Source organism: Nesoenas mayeri, assembly GCF_963082525.1.
Source record: "Nesoenas mayeri genome assembly, chromosome: 5".
NCBI lineage: Eukaryota > Metazoa > Chordata > Aves > Columbiformes > Columbidae > Nesoenas > Nesoenas mayeri.
Genome location: NC_137548.1, coordinates 41,224,195 through 41,246,210, shown reverse-complemented (window position 1 = coordinate 41,246,210; position 22,016 = coordinate 41,224,195). Strand labels below are relative to the sequence as shown.

The window sequence follows — 22,016 nt, the reverse complement described above, 5'->3', positions numbered from 1 at the left end:
GGGGTTGGCCGGGCGGGCCTGCTGGGTGTCCCCCCGACTGCCTCGGGGTCACCAGGCGCTCCCGTTTGGAGTGGGGTTTCTGTGACCCAGCTCCACGTAAACTCCGGGAGGCTCCTGTCTGGGAGCCAGTAGCAGTGTGATATGGTGTACAGGTTGCTGAGCCTGTTCGAAAAACGCTGCTGCATGTTGGCTCTTCTAAAAACCAGCTAGGTTTGTGCAGTTTCCTTTCTGTAGTGAAATTGTGTTTGATGTCCCAAGAACATGGGGGGGACGCCTTTGATCATAAGTGTTGGGTTGTTTTTGTTTTTTTTCCAGTCTCCTTCATCAGATCTTCAGAATAAAATTTTTCCAGGCATTTACCAGCAGGTATTTTTTCTTTCTTCCAATCCTGGAGTCTGTGGTTGTCAGTTTTTGAGCTGCTTCTTGCTGTGAGCATGACAGGAGATGGGGAGGAGCTTGGAATGGTTAGAATGCATGCTTTTGTCCGTTCTGGCAATAATGCATTCTTCTCAGTAAATCCCCTCCGTAATTTGGCAGCTTTCATGCATGAAGTGCACTTTTAAAGGCATATAGTTAGATGCATTTTAATGCTCTTTAATATATATTGCCTGACTCCTTTTAATCTGCTTCTTGGGGTTTTGTAACTGAAATGTGTTGCTTAAGTGAATTCCCCCTCCTGTCTTTATTGAGACCACAACTTAAATTGTTAGTCTGCTGCCAGCTCATTTGCACTGAATTATTTTCAAACAAAACATAGGTTCTGAAAAAATGTATAAGCAAGAAGTAATACAACTTGTAGGTGATACCTCCAGCTGGACTTTTCTCATGGTAATTGTGGGTTTATTACTTTAGAGGACACATAATACAGGAGTTAAGATGCTGTGCACGATACTGGTTTTGTTTGCATCAGCTTGTGGCCTGGTTCTGGAAAAAGAAAGAGGGTTTGTGCTTTGTCAGATTGCATATCAAGAAACTAATAATAATACTACTTAACTTGTAGTTTTGGTCCTGAGACAGAATCTGATGTGTGGGGCAAACAATTACTACTGTAATTTGACTTTCTTTTCTAAAATACATGCTATGCTAGTCGTGATTTTGTGAAAGAACAGAAGAATGGAAATTAAAGGTGGAAAAGGGCTATTGCACACTTTGGTTCAGTATTCCTGCTGTTGCAGTGGGCTGTATGCGTGGTTAATATGGAACAAGAAGTTACTGATGACACTTTAGCAATACAGAGAACTCTGAGATGGCGTTGTGACATCTGGTTAACTTGTCTGTGAATACAGGCTGAAGCAAAAACTATTCTTCATGCAAGAAGCCATGCTGCCTTCAAGGTTTTGTTTCTGCATCTTTGCAATAATTGGTATTGTATGCAATATTGAGTCTTAAATAGTTCAGTAGAACTGTATGCTTTAGATGTATTATGACAGGCATGTATCTGAAACATAGAGTGTAAGTGGATGTGAGTGGTTACTTTCTTTTAAATTACCTGAAGTTTCTAGGCACTGCAAAATTGGAAAAGGCTTTAGTCACCTTTTAATGACGAGAAGAAAATTTTAAATGCAAAGAAGAAGGTCTTTAACAATGATTTATAGACAAAAATAGTTGTATTGTAAGTATTTTAAACTCTAAGAGAATGTCCTATTCATTTAAGTGTGTGGGAAACTTAGGTAGTATTATGAAAATTCAGCTTTTGGAAAAAGTTTCTGCAGGCTTCCCAAGTTTAGTAGGGCTGCAGGATTTTTTAAAATATATAATTGGTAAAGTAAGTATTCACTTAACTGGTAAAATACTTAATGCTTTTAATGAATTAGTTACTTTTCTGTACCTGCAGTGTAGGGGTAGATGGGGCAAACTGCCCACTAGGAGCTGCATTCTGACTGGTGTCCCTTATCTTCTTGTCCCTTCTGTGGCAGGTTGGCAAACCAGAGCTGAGACTCCAAAACAGCAGAAGTATCACCAGCTTTGACACTGTTTCATAAATTAAATGGGCCAAATCTTTTATCTGCTTAATGCATACTCATGTAATTCTTCCCTGCTTTCCTTGTGGCATTACCGATTGAGAGCTCGAATCCCGGGAGTCTGTTGTTTTCCCTTTGACTGGGCACACTGCCCTTCATCTCAGGTGGCTGCACTGTGGGCTGGATGATACCTGGAGGTGACCAGGACCGTCTTGTTCTTGTGTTTGATGTCTTCCAGTACCGGTCAATGCTTCAATACCAGCAATCTCTACACTTGGCTGTCTAGTCTTCACAGACACTGCTTCTTTAGTGAAGCAGTGAGTACATAGCATGCCAAGGGAGAAGTCTGCTTTGAACCTCTATGGGTTCAACTTTACAGGATGTGTCCTTTCCACTAATTAATATTGAGGCAGGTTGAATAAGTGTGTTTTAGAACCAAAGGCTTTGGGTTCAAGGCAGGCATGTACATGTGGAAATAACTAGAAATTTTAGGATAACCAGAGGAATGTTTTTATATTTTGAAGATGCTATTTAGAGGTAAACTGGCACATTTTGTTCGTATTTATTGTTCTCAGTGTATGTATTTTAGTAGTTGAAGGCCTATTCCCAGAGTGGAACACAAGGGATAGAGATTTTTCTGAAAGAAACTGAAATCAGAAGTGGACCAAAGTTGGTGTACCTCAATTCTTGGGAAACTGTGACATTTTATAATTTACTTTGTATTAGAATTTCCTTAGACTTTTCTTTGGAAATGTTAGAAATTAATTCGGAGCCTGGCACCTTATGAGTAAACTCAGACCAGCGCTGAGGACTGCTGGACTGTCAAGCCTACTAGGCTCCCCAGTGCTCAGCAGGGACCTTGGAAACTTGCCCAGGTCTTCAACTGCAGCAGCAGTTCTGATAACGCTCCTGTTATCAGGGCTTCAAGGCTTCCATCTGCAGACCCAGAAACTTGAGACCTAAGATGAAGAAGGCCCTCCCAGGCCTCTCAACTGGAGGCCTCTCTACTATTAACTTGGAAATCAAGGCCTCTTTGGACCTTTGAAGTATTGTGGGCTCTCAAGCTACCTGTGTAGACCCATGCGAGAGACAGGAAAATCTGGAGCCCTTCCCCTGTGTCCAGGGTTTGCCACCCCAGAGTTACCAGGCCTTAAATCCTGGGATGGTGAGCCTGGGAGTGCTGTCCCAAACTTTGCCCCTTGGAGGATGGTTCTCCATGGCAGCTTACGAGGTGAACAGAGAGTTCTCCAAGAGCGTGAGTGATTCAGTTAAGCATTTCACAAAGCATTCTGGGTTGGATGAATTGGCACATCACGACAACGTTAAAATTTTATTTCTTAGCGCAGTATGTGGGAATGTCCCTGGAGCCTTAGGGCCCCTGTTGCGGGGAGTGACTGATGACTGCAGTACAGTTACAGCCTGGCTCAGCAGGGACAAAATGCCTTTTGCATCTAGGCAGGCCCACTTCTGAGAGAAGCACAGTGGGTAGCTGTTCCCTCGGCACAAGTTCCGCATTTCATTTTGCAGTAATTAACAGAGGCTTTGGAAACTGGGCTGCCCTGGCTTTCCTGGAGGAGGACCCAGCAATGAAGAGATAGAAGTGTGAGAGAAGCCTGTTCTTCTGCTGTCCTGTCAGCTGAACTTGTGGTTCTGTGGAAACCAATTGCGTGTAGCTGTGTTAATGTAATTTGCATAATGCCGTAGCTGGAGCTTCACAAATCTTGGCAGTTAACTTAATCAAAAAATATTGGTTATTTTAAAAATAACCAGTTGACAGAAGAGATTTTACCTTATGACAGCAGTTAACATTCCTGCGTTCCCTTGCACGAGAAGCATGCTTTTCTACCATTGTTTCACGGCAGCTGGAAAGTGCATATACACAGTTGAAGCTTGTGAAAGCACCACAGTGCTTGTGAAAGCACCACAGTGAAAGCACCAGTGGTCCATTTATAGTAATAGAGTTCAAGATTTATGTATTTTTGTCTTCATTCTGTGAATGAGCAATTTTAAGAAATACATAAATCTGGTTAGCACCTTCTTTGTTGGGACAGAGACTTTAAAAAGTGGTTTTCACAGTGAATAAACACCATGATAATGTACAGCAGTCTTTTGTCCTCTTCATAGGAGAATGTTATTTACTAGATAGAAACATGCCAAATAAATCTACTAGTTTTCATAACAGTGACCTGTCATTCCAAATTTCTAGATCTGTAACCATGAGAACAGCTGACAGCTTGCTAGAAAAGAAGTTCAGTTCTTGCTTGCAATGATACCAGTCCAGAAACTTTGGGGGACAGCCATTAGTGAAGCTTATTTGGTTTCACTGATCTTCTAACTAATATTTTTCGTAATACCAATCATGTTAAACTGGGCAAACATATAGAGGGCACACACAATAAATACAGACCAAAAGTTTCAACTACTTTGGCTCAGGGGTGGGTTACATAAGCTAATGCAGTAGAATAGAATTTTTATTTTTAAATGAAGAATGGCAGAGAAGGGATGACATAAGTAAGACTGTTAATGGGTTTTTAGCCTACTTTCCAAAGGAAAAAGCTTGTGTAATCACTCTATTAATTCCATTTTAATGAGTTTAGTAGATTTTAGCCAAATTTGGCAGTGGGATAGACATCTCAAAGTTTCATCAGGAGCTCTTTAAAGTTCCACAAAGATCCACCTCTGGGTAGAAGAGAGGAAACCAAAACAAGTGCAATCCTTTTCTCAAGGGGAGAAGGTGCAAGATGAGTTCAATGGTTGTTTTCTGTGTTGCTTGTTAACTAGCGAATCAGCACGTTCACTGACCAGTGCTTCCGTGCTTGAGCCAGCCACAGCAGGTAGTGCCCCTTGTCCTGAGGGTAATTAGGAGAAAGTATGGGAGGGAGCATACAGTGCCGTGGGCTGATGAGGTTTGGGAATGTGGAAGGCGCTAGTTGAGGGACAGGGGAACAAGGTGATGTGGAAATACAAGAGGGATTGGTGTTTTTGTTGGCACAAGCTTTGTAGAGGACAGTGACAAGCTGCAGTTACTCTGATAAGGGTGCAGGACAGTAGATACCAGTCAAATAGACACCAGGCTTCATTAGTTTGCTGCTCATGGAAAAGCTTATTTTAATGGGACATATTTCATAGTTCTAAAAAAATGCTAATTTATAATGATGGTCTTGTATACTGAAATATTTATATTGTTTACTGAACAAATGTCAGGGGAACAGCAGTAGAATTAGTTCTACATTTCCACATTGCACAGTTATTGGGCCAAAACTCTGAACTGGAGCCTTTCTCAGTTTGAGGATGTTTTCTTCTCCACTTTATGCTCAAGTAGTGGAGTATATCGCAACATCAGCAGTTATCAGTTCTAGTAGTGACTGTTGATTAGTAATGTGGATTCTTGGCTAGTAGGAAATGAGTTAGCTCTTACCAAATCAGTTGAGAGAGAGGCAGTTAAATGTCTTATCTGCTAAGAGTTTCTCATCCTAGGTATACATGAAGTGATGACTTACCGGTTACAAGATTCTTCTCTTTTGAATCAATTTACCTTTGATTACCTTTGATTGTTTTCACTTTTCATATGTTAAAGAACATCTTGTTGCTTGGCTGTACAGTTTAAAATTGGAAGAGCTCTGTTATATTTTTTTCTTATGAACCTATTGGATTAGGTATGTTATAGAAGTTTCTGTGTTTGTGCACTTCTACATTTCAAGCCTCCTTATAATGCTTATTACATCTGGAAAGAGGGAAAGAAAGTGACAACAACTCCTCATCAGATTTGAAGAGGGTATACCTAAGCAGATTTTTCTCAGGCTATCATCGACTTGGCAGAGTTGAAGATTATTTTGTGAAAACCCATGCCATTCTGAAAAGGAATAAGGGTAGTGGCTGGAGCAATAGTTTGGAAACTTTGCATGTCAATGTATATTTTTGGGTTCTGACACTTTTATCCAATTGGACTGATTTGATGAGGGTGAACATTTTTTTTTGTAATTGAATGCGTGGTAGTTAACATAGACAAAAATAACCTCTCTACTCACATCTGAGGTTTATTATAAATGGAATGTGTTAAAGTGAATCAGTTTGATTAAATGCTCACAATGTGATGCAATTTAATACAGCTAGTATTTCTAGAGGCTGAGAATGGATGTTGTATTTATGTGGTAGATAGCTGTTTTGTTTAGCAGTGACTGAGAGAAGAAGTAAAGATCATCATACCACATTTTGTGGTGATTACTTGTAAAATGTGTTTGCAGAAAACGTAATATTATTCTTGCACATCTTGGAAGGGAAAAGTTATCTTCTGTTATGTACAGCACCAGAAGAGTCACTGTCTCTCTTCTTCCTTCTCTGTCAGTGTAGTTTTTGCAGAGAAAGGGGGCTGAGGCAGAAAGAGTTGGCTTGTCAGTCCATGTTAATTTGAATCTTGCATAGTGTAGGTTTAGATTGCATTTTATGTACTCTTCTCAGCCTCCTTTACCAACCAAGCTTCCTCTAAAAAGCTCCTGAGTTGGGTAAGGTGGAGTTGTCTGTCCACAGCATAGCATACCTGGGGAAAATGATAATATTTTATTTTTTTAAAGCAGGTGTTAGTCTCCATCAGCTCATTCTGAGTGAAAGTGTCAGGAAGGGGGAAAGGCTACCTGTTCGTCTAGTGTCACAACAAACACATTGGTATACTGCTCCTAGTGCTTAACTGATCCATCCTGTCAGTAATGAAGAATGTTTTCTGGGACAACACATAGCCAGCATCATTTGGGTATGTTTTTGTATCGACAGACACTGAGATTGCAACAAGGGATGGAATTTTTCTTTCCATTTTGAAACACAGAAGAGTGAGACTGATGCCATAGAAACCTACCCTGAACCCGTGAGGCCTGGCTACTATTGCCTGTTGCCTAACCTCCTGTTCCTTGGGAAGCTCAGGAAGAAGTTAGCCAAAGACCAGTTGGCAGCTCATTTGAAGCAATATTGTAGACCTAGCACAATCCAGATTTAGAGCTTGGGACAGAATCTCCAAGCCAGTTGGTGACTATAGCAAGCATGACACAGACGCTGCTTTGTGGGAGCTTGGCATTAACCCAGAATCCAGGAGCACTCCTTATCTACAGTAAAGTATATCCAAGTAAAGTGGCTCAGTGAATCCAAACTCTGAACCATTTACCCCAGCCCACCTATATAACCTTTATTTTACTCACATTCACTTCTGCTGTTCTCCATCAGCCTTCTGATCTTGTCCATACTTGAGCTACGTTGATAACAGAAATGTGTTTACAGGTGATAAAGAATAGATACAGATACATGTTATGTCTGCTTGTAACTGGCACTGAAATGTGTATGATACATCTCTCCACCAAATGATCACCTGTTCAACAGGAAGCTGGGATGCCACAGAACTGTGTAAGAAAGCTGATGGCAATGGCACAGTTCACTTGTGATGTATCAGAGGAGAATGCAAACTGCTATAGTCTTCATACAACTTTCATATGATAATGGCAATATCTCTTGGTAAATTAAGTGCTGCATAGAAAGAGAATGCCTTTGTTTTCCAGTGATGGTAGGAAACCGTTGTTCACTGTTTATATAACTGATTCTGGTCTCTACTACATCCTTCTGTAAAAATGGTTCAGTCTTAGTTATGGCTGCCTTCACGACTCTGAGCTGCTACAGAGAACACAGCTTTCTTTGTCTTACCTTTTCTCAAGCAGCTCGGTATAGTTGAGTACACTGCAGTGGTTCTTCTCAGTGATGTTCACTGTGGTCAGCATGTCATTTCTGTCCTCTACTTTCTTTGCTTCCTGTGGAGGAGTACTGAATCAAATGCATACTTCACCTTTGAGGTGCCAGTGCTCCTGGGTGTCTGTACTTAGTGCACATAAAGGCTTGATGGAGCTCAGCTGTGAAGGGTGTGTTCAACCAACCCACTCTTCAGACACAGGTCAGCTTGGGGAGGCTCAGCTGTGCATGAGGCAACTGTGATCCAGGTTTGCCAGATGCAAGTGGGCCATCTCCTATAGGCTCTGAAGATCCTCTCCAAATACAGCACTGCTTTGAATGTCTCCTTTAGCATGGGCATGTTGAACAGGCCAGCCAGCTCTAGTGCACTGAGCAGCATGTGCTTTGGGAAGGAAGGGCTGTTGAAACACCATTGCCATGTGTCAACACCTTACACTACTGGAACATGTTCAGATGCTCTGAAAGCACTGCCTCTGCTGAAAATCTTCAAAGATCCCCATAGCATGTGGCACAGGTAGCGATCTCCTCTTGTGCTTTCAAATGACCAGTCTTATGGGCAGACACACTGCAATAGGAAGCTGTGCGATTCTAACGCAGGCTAGTCAAGAGCAAAACTTTGGAGATGGTGGATGTAAGAGGGTTGTGATAGGTATGGAATAGATACAGTCAAACAGGAAGGGAGTGAATTGGAATGGTTAGTAATGCCACTGGGAATATGAGGGGAAAGACTGGACTGAAGATCAAAACTCAATAGGCAGGCAGACTATTGCTTTAAAAAACAAGGAAAATACATTCCCAGAAAAAACACATCAGGAAAATGTGAGACAACTATATTAAAAAGTCATCGTTCAGCCAAGCATTGAAAATATGTGAAATAAAATAACTAAAGTGACTGCATTATGGGTGTATTAATATGCTACAGTCTTTAATTACAAGCAGGCATAGTACTTGATGCATAGAATGCACAACTCTCAACTAATAAGCAGCTATTTTATATTTCAAATCTACTGAAAGGACAAGTTCCAGTTCCGTAGTGACCGATGCCACATATTGCAGGGCCTCTGTTTCCTCATAGATAGGCGTGCAATGAATCAGGCAGATCACAGGAAGAATAGGACTGATGTCCAGATTTAACACTGCTGAATGGTGATGTGGAGAACTGCTTGCCTTTCACAGTGTACCTGGGAGACACTAGGCAAGTTATTTATGCAGACTGTCACCATGGCCACTAATAGTATTTTTCTCATTCTCCTATTGACAGACTTGAGAGTATGGGTCTTATTGGCATAAATGCTGAATGTTTGTACCTGGAACCAAGTTAATGGCAGCTGTTTGCTCTATGGTATTGTATAAACACTAGGTATTAGGAAAAGCAAAAACTGACACCTCAGACTGGGCTTTCAAAATTAGAGAGTACTTTTCATGTTAGCCTATCTTTCCATCATTATTTTAGCTAGAAGATATGAATAAAACAGTTTGCATAACAGAGATTGTGAAGACATTAACTGACATTGGGAAAGCACTCTACTACAGCAGTGATGGCTATCTTATAACTACTGCACAAAACTCAGTAACTATGTTTACAGCAGATTTCTAGTAAGTGAAATAAAAATGGTAAAGCCAATGAGAACAGAATTTAAAAATAGCTCGTTTTTATGGAGTTGGAAATTGTTTGTTTACACTGAATGAATAAGAACTACAATATGTTATTATATAAAGACTGTATCGTAAGTTCTGCAGAAAAGGGTAAGCATTGACATAAAAAGGAGAACTTAAGATTGCACACAAAACTTCAATTCTGAGAATTTCTAACTTTTGAGTGCTCAGTTTTACATTTAAGACATCATTAAAGTTCCAGTGCAAACAATTCTGCAACTGAAAACATTCCAGTAGTGGAAGGTGTTGACACATGGCAATAGTGTTTTGTCCACCTTTCCTTCCCAAAGCACGTGCTGCTCAGTGCACTAGAGCTGGCTGGCCTGTTCAACGTGCCCATGCTAAAGGGGACACTCAAAGGGGTGCTGTACTTGGAGAGGACCTTCAGAGCCTATAGGAGATGGCCCTCTTGCATCTGGCAAACCTGGATCACAGTTGCCTCATGCACAGCTGAGCCTCCCCAAGCTGACCTGTGTCTGAAGAGTGGGTTGGTTGAACACACCCTTCACAGCTGAGCTCCATCAGTCTGTTGTGTGTGCTGTGCCCAGCAATCTCCAGGTAAGGTAATGTGAGAAGACTAATGAGCATCTACTGCAAATGAACCTCAGGTTCTTACAATTTGCCAGATTTGGTCAAGTTGGCTTTTGCTCTTGCTTTGAAAATTTTCCTCTTGCCAATTTCAGGCTCCTTCCTCAAAATTCAAGGTTAAAATGTCTTCAGAGGATTCATCAGAAATTTTCTAATGAGATCACTATGTATCTTTTTTTAGCCTTGGAAACAGCTGAAGTTTTGTCGGAGTTGTTCAGTCTGAAACAAACAGATTTTGCCCTTCTTTAAGGTAACAGAGCAATTCTGAGGAGAATGAGACACAGAAACAGAAAGACTTCTTCTGTGTTGGTGCTTTAGTGGCTGTACAGGAAATCTGGGGTTTGAGACCCTGATCTTCTGAAAGAGGCAGAGCTAGAGCAAGTCCTAAAAGGTGGCTTCTCTATTTTTCTCCATTGCTGTGTGTTTGTGTGATGCAGTGATAGAAAGGATAAAAATCTGTGTGAACAGTGTTTCTGTGTGCAGATTGGCTGTTTGTTATCATTTATGGGGTTTGAGTGGGTTGTTGGCTACGTGCACTTGACCCAAATGTTCTAATCATGATAAGCTTTGCCTGCTGTGGTCTCCTTCGTCAGCCGTTCCCACTCATGCATGTTCTATAGGAACAGTGATGCTGGTTCCACAAAGGGTCAGTTTTGTTCAGAAGAGAATCTAATCTGAAGAAACTAGGAAACCTTCCTACACTCTGGTTTTCACTTTTCGTAGGGCAAAATGCTGAGAAATGCCGAGTATCAGAATTTCGGGCTCATAATTTGATCTAGTTTGTATTGTCTTGCTCTGTGGAATTTAGATAACGAACTTTTTGCCTTATTTGTACTAAGGCAGAAGGAGTAAGCAATTAAGTCCTGAGGTACTCCTTTTAGAACAGATCCTTCTATTCTGCTTAAAATGCGGAGAGAATTTGAAAGTAGAGATTCCTGACTTTCAGATGCTTTTGCCTCTCACTTGCTTATGGTGCCATCATGGCTACCAAAGGCATTCAGTAGAAAAAATAATGAAGCCATATTTTAAATATGTTAGGAAGAAGTGAGTTTCTGGAGTTCCCAGTGGCCTAATCATCTACATGCATTTGGGCACTAACCAGGCCCCTATAATAGTTTCATGACTTGTTTTCCCAAAGTTTATAGCATGACCAAAGATAATACATGGCAATGAGCCTAGAGAAAGTCTTATACTCTCTAATAGCCCTGTACTTGTTAATTACTATGCCACCAGTCTCCAACTGTTTTTCCAGCAGTAGGACTTGCTGTTGACCTGAGCATGGTTTCCCATTCCAATATTAAAACTGGAGTAACAGAAAACTAATAATCTTTTTTCCATCCCTATTCATCCATTGGGATTTTCTGCATTATCTCTCCCATTGTCATATGTGCTCTCCCATTGTCATAGCTGTGTGTCTTGATCCCAGTCTGCCTTTTCAGTATTCTGATTGTATAGGCAGCAGTCCTGTTTGGGACAGGGGATGGCTATAGGATGAAGGTAGCCAAGTCACCAATTTTCTTTTTACATTGTGTTCTTCAAGAAAAAGAGCAGACAGGGCAGCAAAATCAGCCTTCCCTTGTGAAGTAACTCCTCTGCATGGCTTGTTCCCCTGTGTGCAGTGTAAGCCGTAAACCACCTGCAAATTACATTTCATATGTCTGGTCTTTGTCTGCTGAGTCCTGCTGTATTGATGTTGGTCACTTGTGGGTTCTGCTACCTATGTCCAATCTGGCACAGAAGCTGCTGCTTGCTCTATATTTCAGGAGGCTAGTGTAGGTGGTTGTGCAAGATATGGGAGTACGCCTTGCAGTTCTGTTGCTAGGAACCAACAGTATGAAATTCTTCTAAGTTTTACGGAGGATTTTTTTTTCTCTTTTAATATGAGATGAAAGTTTTGGTAGATAAATGGTCTATGTAGCAACTGCGCCGTGTTTATTTTATTTTTAGGCAGATTCGCATTTTAATAATTGGCAATTGATGCTTGTGTTTCTATAAAGGTGGAATCTCCAGGATCTCAATTGTAAACACGTTTGTTTACCTTCAGGGCAGAGGAAACATATTCTGTACAACACATTCACTATTGTTCAAACACCCACAACTCTTCAGGAAGGCAGATGCCTTGTTTCAGTTTCAGTCTTCTGTTGAGTCACTCCTGCTTATGTAAGGTCTGAATTTGACTCTCTTAAGGCTACATTATGGAAATCAAAATCTTAAATAATCCCTTGTCTGCTGGGACTATCTGCTTTTGATAGGGAGGAGGAATTCTACCTGCCTTTCTTATGTTATTCTGTTAAGAGAAATTCTCTTTTGATCCTGTAGTTTTGCTCAAGGGAGAAGTAATCTTTTCTCCAGATTCCTTACATAGTTCCTAGTGCTGACTTGGGGCAGGAAGAGTTTCTCTGCTTTTAGGTTTGCTCCAAAAACAAACAACTACATCATGACTCAGAAGGTCCTCTCACTCCAATGGGAGAAGCTGAAGGGTCCTCGTTTCCATTTAATTCTGGGTTTCTCCTACATTGCCATGTTCCATTTGTGGGCTCCCATCCTGTCTGGGACACTGGCCTTGCTTGTTCTGTTCTCATACTGACCCAAGTAGGCATGTGTTTTTTGTTTGTTTGGTGGTGGTAGTTTGTTTTTTGATATTTGTTTTTGTGTGTGTGTGTGTGTTTTGTTTTTTAATCCTTTCAACACAGTGGATTGGAATAGTCTCATGGTTACTATGTTAAAGCTCAGACTTATTAAAGTGGTTGCTGAAGGATGTGGCTTTCCCCTAGGTAAATACCACACCCCGCTAAGTAACAGTACATATCGCATGTTGACACTTGCATTCCATTGCAAAGGGTGGGCCGTATTTGAACAGTGGAATGCGTGATAGGTGAAGCAGTAACTTCTGATGATTCTTTAGAGGAGAATGGAGGTGTGCATTTGGAGGAGACAGAGGAGGGGAGATGAGAGTACTGGACTTTGTCTTGTGATAGATTAGTAGAGCAGATGGTGAACTGTTACCAGTGTATCTGATCTGTTTTTTACATGACATATTTTTAGACTTTAATAATCCTTTTCACTTAATGTTATTGTGCTGCTTATTTGAGAACTTGAATACCTTATTTGAGTGCCTCTAATTTAGTTTGCAAGCATTAATTTCTTAAATTGTTCAACAGTTCTGAAGTGGAGTTATTACAGCCTGCAGCTGTGGCAACTGGAGCAGAGAAAGAGCAGTTGTCTGGACCTAGATCCTATACTGAGGCAGTGGAGTTAGATCTTAGATCTAACTTAGATCATCTTAAAGCTTAGATCTTTTGCAAATGAGTGTCCAACATTTTAGGATATCAGAAGCTGAATTACCATGGTAGGAAATAAAAAAGTTATGTAAGTACATTTTAAAAATAAATGCCTGCCAATAGCCTCTTTATATGTGTGTATGTATATACATGCATGCATATAATAATTTCAGAAATCCTCATTTGCACAAAAGTGTTGGTCTGAGGGACTTATTTTTTTTAAATGAAAGTTTCAATAAGTTTTAGGAATAGAAATAAAGCACAAAAAGGGATCATGTAACTTTATTCACTGTCCTGCAGGACGTAAGTATATTGAGACCAGTGATGATGAACTGTCTTGGTACTTGTGACTAGAACTCTTTTTTAAAAGTATTGCAATGCACTGACAATGGGATCAGCCCAGTTCTGTCTTGGTGGCAGGTGTCCGCTGTGACTGAGCTAGACCACAATTTTATAGGCATTTGTCAAGCCCATTTGAAAACTCACTGAGACCCTGGCAAAACCTTTTCTGATATCTCACCTGAATGTTTTGGTTTTGTTGCAAATTAAGGCCATTTGTTCTTGTCCTTCCCTGTGGACATGGAGAACAATTGACAGCACTCATCGTTATGAAAACTTGTTGCATACTAGAAGACAGTTGCCATGCTTGGTCCTCTAAGGATAAACAAACACAATTCATTCAGCCTCAGCAATGGGATGTTTGTTATTTGTCCCTGAACTTTCCTCCAGTTTATCAAAACTTACATGGAGTAATGACCAAAATGGAGCACAATAATTACAGATAACCAGTGGGTTCTTACAGCAACCTTAACTCTATCCTTGTGCTTCCTAGCCTTTCCTACAGGAAGAATTGAATCGTAGCTCAATAGTCTTCCACTGTTACATTCCTTTGAGGCAGAATCTCAAAATTATATGGGATACGGCTGCTGGAGCCCTTACACAAGGATATAAGGAAAGCACAGTAAGCTTTCAATACCTATTCACTAACCCAAGCTGCCAGTGATAGGAAGAGAGAAGTCTTTGACCAGTTAATAGAAGACAATTTTGCAATGTCTGACGGATGTTAGTGATTTGTGGCAAGTGGGGAAGTGTAATAAAGAATAAGTATTAAAGTTTCCTTCATTTATTTTTATCCGTTCAGACTGGAGGTTCTCCTGTGGCCGCGGCATTGCTGGGGTGTTAAATTGGTGGTGAGCCTATCCCTGAACTGCTGGGCAGGCAGGATTGAGCTGCGTGTCTAGGTAACAGTCTGCACCGCCTTAGCAAATAAGATAAAGTGCATGCTCAGCTTCCTTCCCAAGTGCCTGGAGTTCACTTGGGGGAGATTAACTTCTTCAAGTTATTTCCTAGCTTGTTGCCAGAACACAGCCTCTCTTGATGCTATGCAGAAACCACACCTCATTTAAATGGATTGACACTTCTTGTGGTACATTTGGATTCAAGGTCATATACAGTTCACAAATGACATGCCTTAACAAATAGTGCATATGTTTTAGGCTGAACTTATTTATTGGTCTATGTATAGAGAAGTGTGGATGTGTTTGGGTTTTAAGTATTCCCAAATATTCATCCTGTTTGGAACTGGTAATTCGGTGTCCTATGTAGTAGGATATTAAGCTCATTTTTTCATCTAAAGACTGTTGTCTTTCTAGATGTCCCTTTTTCATGACTGATGTTGTCAATCAGTGACCCATGACAAGTGGAGGATAAATGGAGGATGGGCAGAGAATTCTACAACTGCCAAACAGTGGCATAGAAAGTTTTTGAAGACCTAAACTGCAATTGTTTTGGAGGTTAAGAAGGATTTATTTCCTTCTGCCACACCATCTGCTATAGTGATGTTTGATTTACCACAAAATTGTTCTGGGTGATGGACAGCCTGCATAAATTTCAAATGTCTGGGATCTGAAAGTGAGTCTGAGTCAACTTTCCTATAATGAAGAACTTTCCATTTACTATTTGGATAATAACATCTCAGTTTCCAGCAAGATTGATGTTCTGGCAGAACCCTGGTGGGGCAGAACTTCTTTGGTTCCATTTTCTTGAGTTCAGTATAGAGGCAGGTGGCAGAACTCCATCCTGTTAGAGACTCTGTGTCTTTCAGAACAGAGCACAAGTACGAAGGTAGAGATAATGGCCATACTTAATGCTTGCTATTAAAGGTAAACATTTCAGTATCCCTTAAAACAGAAAATGTTGATTCTTATTAAAATAAAATCTGCCTTCTGGTCAACAATATTGGCTTTTACAACATCGCTGTGAGAAAAATGAAGGAAACCCTTGTGACAGTGCAGTTTTAAAGCCATCTAATTCTTGGACTATTTTGGCATTTGGCCTGGGAATGACATAAAGGTTGTAGATATTTCACTTGATAATAATCAGGAAAAAAAATGCCGAAGTTGATTTATACAGAATAGCAGACTGCGGCTCTTTATGCTGTTTGCAGAAAGGCAAGCAATGCTTTCACTTCTTTGCAATTCATTTTACTCTGATTTAGAGAGGGACTGCTTCTGGAATTACATGTAGAATCCAACTGTGGAGCAAGACATGGGATTTTGTGCCTCTAGTAATTCAGTCCGATGCCGACGATCTGTTTCTCTTTCCTTCCCTTCTTCACCATACATCGTGAATATCCCGCAAGCTTACCAAGTATCCTGAAAGGCAGCAAGCCAAACTATGTATGCATCTCACCGCATGGTGAGACGTGACAGAGGAGAAAACACAGGAACCTGAGGCTTCTGTCTTGCAGTATTGTTTCTGCTTATTGCATTAAGTGTTTCTTCTGACTCTGAAGGTTTAGCCCAGCCCATTTTGAGTGCGGTGCAAACAGGAAATGAAAGCCCTGCAGTTGGAGGATACACCTGCCACACACGGGCTGAGCAGCTGTGGCCCTCACCCATGGTTGAGTGCAAAGCCGGAAGTGTTAAGGGCTGAGTACAGGCTGAGCACCGTTTCTTCTGAAAGCTTTGGAGGCTAGATGGTGAAAGAGAGGGAGGGACAGATGAAGGTATAGTTACAGTTTTCCTGGCAGTCTGATGAGAGGGCATCAGGAAGTTGCTCATGAGCGTGCAAACTGCTAGTTTTCTTTAGGAGTATGTGTTCTCCCTTGCTGTTGTCAGTCTTACAGCTCCAGCTGGCACTCGTACACTATAGGAAGGTGAACTGTGTGACAAAGCAGGGAATGTTAGTTCCCTGGGGGACTGAAACAGATACAAGGAAGGTCAAAGCTCCCAAGGCATCTGGCATGTGGAGATTGCTCAGTGATTTCCTTGATGGGGGACAGGGTTACACTGTTTGTATTCCCTGAGTGACAGCTGACAGCATTTGAAGTAATACAGCTGCCCTGGCAGAAGGCCAGTTGCAGTGATTTGGATGAGTTATCAGTTGATGTTGGTTGGCATAGCACCTCTGACAGTCTGAAGAACGATGTTGTGCGTATCAGATCAGGGCACAGGCTTCTTAAAGCAGGTGCTCAGATCCCCAGACCCTGGGCTGGCCTATCGATTGATGTAAGTTATCATAGAGCAACATTTCAATTCTGACCCTAAGTACCTTTCCTAGCAATGAACGATCACTACTGTGCAGATTAGTGTTTGTGTGCATCAGGAACCTGTTCACTGCCCAGTAACAAGAGGAGATGAAATGTGGTAATACCAGGGCTAAGTTACTTGCTGTGAGAGCCTTGTCTTGGGAGCTGAATCAAGTGTTGTGCTCAGAAACTTAGCTGTAAAGGTTTGTGTGACTGTTTGCTCACGTACTCCTGTCGGAGCTTGCTTGGGGAGCGTTCTTTTTGTTGACTTGCTCTTTCACCTCCCACCCATTGAGATCTTTGTCTCAATTTGTGATTCATGTCTGATTCAGCCAAGTGGGTAGTAGACTTGGCAGCAAGAATCTCCTTAGTTTGAGGATTCCAGAAACCTTTACTAAGGGGCAAAAGCACAGAAACCAGCTGTTGAAAGTATGAAGAGCCTTATATGACAAGTTTAGGTGTGGGGTTTTTTTGTTGTTGTTGTTTTTGTTATTTTGGATAGTTTTTGTTTTAGCTGTGGGCAAATCTTGCACCTTGCTTCCCTACACAGAGCCTTTGTGCATATTTCAAGTTATGTTTCTCCTGACAAATAAGGGGAAAATGACATATATACCTCACTTTCTCCGTTGCAGTACCATACCTTGGTAGGTCTTCTAAGTTTCTTCAAATACCAAATGATCCCAAGCCTAAGAGTTGTTGCAGTCTGGAAATTTTGATTATCGATTATCGTAGAATTTTGATTGACTGCAATTAAAAGCTTTTACTAACTGCTTTAGATATTTTAAAAGTATGCACATATGTGCGTATAAATATATCTCTGTATGTATTATTAGAAGAAAAACCAAGAGTAATTGTAATTTACCTCTATTGGGCATAAAAATGTCTGCTGCTCTAGGATCTGGATCTGACCAAGTCACCGGCCTACCTCTTTTGTGTCTTCAAAGACAACTATAATGCACCAAGTATCAACCTGAAAGAACTCAAAGCCAGAATTCTTCAGCAGGCAAATTTTGTGACTGTAACCAGAAAGATACCACGTTGCTCAGCAACTCTCACTATCGTTTAATTTTTTAATTTTCTTATATAACATCACTCAAATCCCCAGATCTCTCTATGACATGAAACCATGTGGTTAACTGTCCCAGAGCTGCACTCTCTTGAAAAAAATGAAATCTCTGATAACCCTTGAAGCTGCACCCATGCAAAACTCATTGGTTTGGTGGGAATTACACTGATACCAACTTGTCCTAATAGAATATTGTGATTTTGACAAAGCAGTAGCTTCTTTGTTAAAATGTTTGTGATTTTATTTTGTCTTTAATAGGTAGTAATTTTAGTACTGCAGTTATTGCTTACATTAACACACAGAGAGAAACATGTCTAATTACAGGGTAATTAAATTAGACTAGTAATTGTCTTGGTTGTGATCCACCCAAAATGATTTCTCATGGATGCTTTTTATGGTAACGACAGGTAGTGGCTGCATTGAGACAGATGACAGCAAAGTTTTATTCATGCTGGTCTTAGTGCATTAAAATAATATGGTTAGCAGCTTTGGACCTACACCTGCAGGTCCAATACATCAGGTCAAGGCCAATTGAAATAAAGTGTCAAAAAATACAGAAAATGGAGAACAAATCTAAATATGTTAATTTCATTTTCCAAATCACATAATTGTGTAAAATGGCATATAGAATTAGGAAAACAAACTAACTTTCAAGCTGGTTTACTTCAGTTTTAATAAACTAAGGTAAATAAAACAGTCAAGGATTTTGTAGATAAAATTAATTTGTAGGGATTTAGAAACATTTTAATAAGTAAGTGTACATACTATAAAAAGTAAAACTTAAACAATAAAACTGGAAAACATACACAGATTTTTAGGAGAAAAAAATATTGAGAGAGAGTTGCATGACTCTACCTTACCACCTGGTCATACTGATGCTTTGAAGAGCTCTGTGATTAATGTTACAGACCTCATCAGGATTTGTTTTCTCACTCCAAGAGAGTACTGTGGGTGCTAGTGTGTGACCTGGGAGGGAAGAAGGAAAAGAAGGAAAAAAAAACCCAGCAGAAAGGTGAGCCACTGGAGAATGACTAATAGTGTGCATGGATAAGTCATAACTGATACCTGGCTTAGTAAAGCTCAGTGTTAGTTTACAGCCCGCTTGTAGAAAGCAGTTCCAGCTCATTGTCTGACGGGTTCCCAGGTGTTACTTTTAGAATCAGTATTGTTATGGTTACTGTGTCCCTAAAGAGGCCAACACCCATCCCCTTCTCACTGCTCGTTCATTTGCACTGCGTTGGATCTGATTGTCAGGTAAAGCATTGCTCCGTACTTTTGTGTTTCGGGCACATGCCTCTTACAGAATTATTTTGAAACACATGTAGTAACTTTCTGATAATTATAGTTTTCTGTACTCCTTGCAGGTCTCTGTAGAGGAACTTTGTTCTTTCTAGGAGTTAGTGAGGCACTGAGTAGGCAGAGGCAACCAGCATTACAGATCAGATTTCAGCCCCCATGTCCCTGAGTGGCAGAATTTAGCCTAACTGATGTAAAGACTTTAAGAGAACAGTAGATTATGATGACTGACAATTAAGTACTCTTTCTTAAAGCCTTTTAGGGGGAAAAAAAGATCACAAAGAAATTTCTCACTATCCTTTTGTTTCTTGCTGTCATAATAGCTCTATGTAGGCTTGCGTAGGCTTTGTACTAGTGCACATAAAAGAAGACAACAGCATCTTGGATAAAGAAACTGCTGAAATTTTCCTGGAAAAAAAGATTCAAGGGTCATTGTTTACTATAGTCTAGCAGAATTTCTATGAAAATTTACCAGCTCAGGCAAGGAACTACTCCACTCTGCTGATGACAGAAGAATGAACTTTTTTTAGGGACTCTGTCGGTTTATGTTACATTTCGGTGTGGTTTCAAGTAACATGCTAGGATTATTGAAACTAATGTTTTGTGGTTTGTTTGTTTTTGTTTTGTTTTTTGTTTTTTTTCCTGAAGAAAAGAGTTTTGTTATTTCCTCCCTCCAATAGTTGAGACATGACTGGTGTTTTTAATTATTGTAATCGCTTCATTTAGGACTCAGTTCTCCAAATTCTTGTGTATGTTAACTGTTTGTTAGTGCTTGACTGAGGGTAGTTACTTGTGTTTAAGGTGTTCACAGAACTGAGATCTTCATTCTCCTTTTACCTTTAAATAAGGGAGAGATTTTATTTATTTTTGCACAGAATAGCAGAGGAAGGTTCAGGTCCCTATCTTCTGTTGCCCTTAGGAGTCAGAGGATCTCATCTGTCCCTGAGGGATTCAACACACATTCAGAGATTTAAGTTGTTCTGTTATGCTCGTAAAACAGGAACAACTCAAAAAAGCTCACCCAGTTCAGGGAGTCTGCACTGATCTGTTCAGTGAGCTTATTAGGATGTTAAAGCCCTTGTCCTGAAATGGTGAGAGGGTTTCAGGAAGGCTGGTTAGTTCCTGTGGATTAATTCTTGGGGACAGTGAGGCCTGAGCCAAACTCCCTTAAAAAGGATGAAATGCGTCCCAGTGAGTTTAGTGGGTTTTGCTCAGCCAAGTCCTGCTGGTGTATTTGGGCAGGGTCATCGTGGCTGTGCTTCTGCATACTAGTAACATACAAATAATGAGAAAAGGCCTGGAGAAAGCTGTTCTCACAGTAACCGGTGGCTCTTGGTTGCTGCTCATCTTTGTTTCTTAATGGGATAGGCATGATGGCAACAGCTACCTGTATCCAGGATTGAATAGACTGGGAATATTTTATCTGGCCAGCATCTTGTCTGCGTATGCCAGTGCTAACACCGAGCAAGCCTGCCACATCTGCTGCATGGATGTATGCTTCTCTTCAGTGCTGTGCTTCAAATCCAGAAGAGTAATCCAGATAACACAGAGCAATGTCAGAAACCAAGCCACAATCCTTTGCATGTATTGTAGCTGCATTGTAGGGATTGGTTCTCCCATTATCTTCCCTGGAATTTTTGTTCGTTTGCTACCAGGGCCACTGTTCCAGTGGCACAGCCTGTCACGCAGGCTGACCCGTTGGCAGGAAACTAGCTTTTCCACTCTTTAGCATCCCACACCTCTTATTGCTTGGGGTTATATACAGTGTGTCAGTTACAGTTCACATTGAGTAACTTAAATGCTGAATCTAAGAATGTTAATATTTCTCATGTTTGCCTCTTGGCCATTTTGGAATGGTTTCCTTTTTCCTATTGGAAAACTCCTGAGTATATGGATCTCAAGAGCCATATAAAATGGCATCAGTGATATCAAGGGCATCTGATTCAGGCAGTGTTGATACAGAGAGATCTGAATTTTCCCTGAAGGTGTGTAAATAGCATACACTGGCTGGGAATCTAGGAGAAAGGAGGGCTTGGAGAAACTCAGGCAGAGCAAAAGGTCAGGGAAGACTAAGCAGGAATCTAGAAGAAACAAGGACTGAAGGACATATGGACTGCAAACACATATGGGCAGTGGTTGCAGTCCGCTTTGCCATTGCAGCATGAAGCAGTGATTTGAAAAGCACGTAATTCCATTGCTAACAAAGAGGAAGAGATCTTGCTTTAGAAATAGAAGCGAGAAAGATTCCTCCCACAGCAGACACATGAAGTTTTCATCTTCCCACTCACACCACTGCTCCAACAGCATGCAGCCCAGTTTGCAGCCTGGCAATTTGCATCCTGGGTTGAGCAAGCTGGAAGACTGAAGTTGCAGTAGAGGGAAATGCAACTACTGAACCCCTGCTGAAGGCAGCATACCTCTTGGGCTCCTAGTTTGAGCGTCGTGCTTTCCCCATCTTGAGCGGGAAAAGGTTTGTGAAGATATTATTTGAAATTATAATAATAATAAAAAATGGTCAGTGTCTGCTTATTGGATGAGTAGCTTAAACATACTCGTCAAAAGCAGCTGTAACCTAAGCAGCCAAAGTCCACTTCAACTGGGGCTGAATTTGGCTGATTGTCTCTCTGTCACACCCACAATACAAATAAAAGCCAAAGCTTCTCAGAGCTAGGTGGGAGGGAGGAGGCGGGAAAGCCACTGCAGTGTGGTGCTGCATTGACAGTTGATGTGCATTCCTTGAAAACCTGAGCTGCTCATCATGTCTGGGTGTAGCAGCATGGAAGTCACTGGGAGACAGGCTGCAGTTTGTTAGGAGTGGGACATTATGATGAGCATAGCACCTTATGAGAGGGTTATGGAGCAACACTGACTTCTGATTAAGGGATGGGGAAAAAGCAGTGTTACCCTGAAAACTG

At 40.9% G+C, this 22,016-nt stretch overlaps 1 protein-coding gene across 2 annotated transcripts in view; it reads left to right on the top strand.

The window, feature by feature from the left end:
* ITPKA (inositol-trisphosphate 3-kinase A) overlaps nt 1-22,016 on the top strand; it is a 40,451-nt gene that overhangs the window by 779 nt on the left and 17,656 nt on the right. The window contains exon 2 of one of the 2 annotated variants that reach the window (XM_080345798.1): nt 316-366. The exons of the other annotated variant lie outside the window; for it this stretch is intronic. Within the exon in view, the coding sequence (XP_080201924.1) occupies nt 316-366 (51 nt within the window). The remainder of the gene's footprint in view (nt 1-315; nt 367-22,016) is intronic. 2 annotated transcript variants of the gene reach the window in all.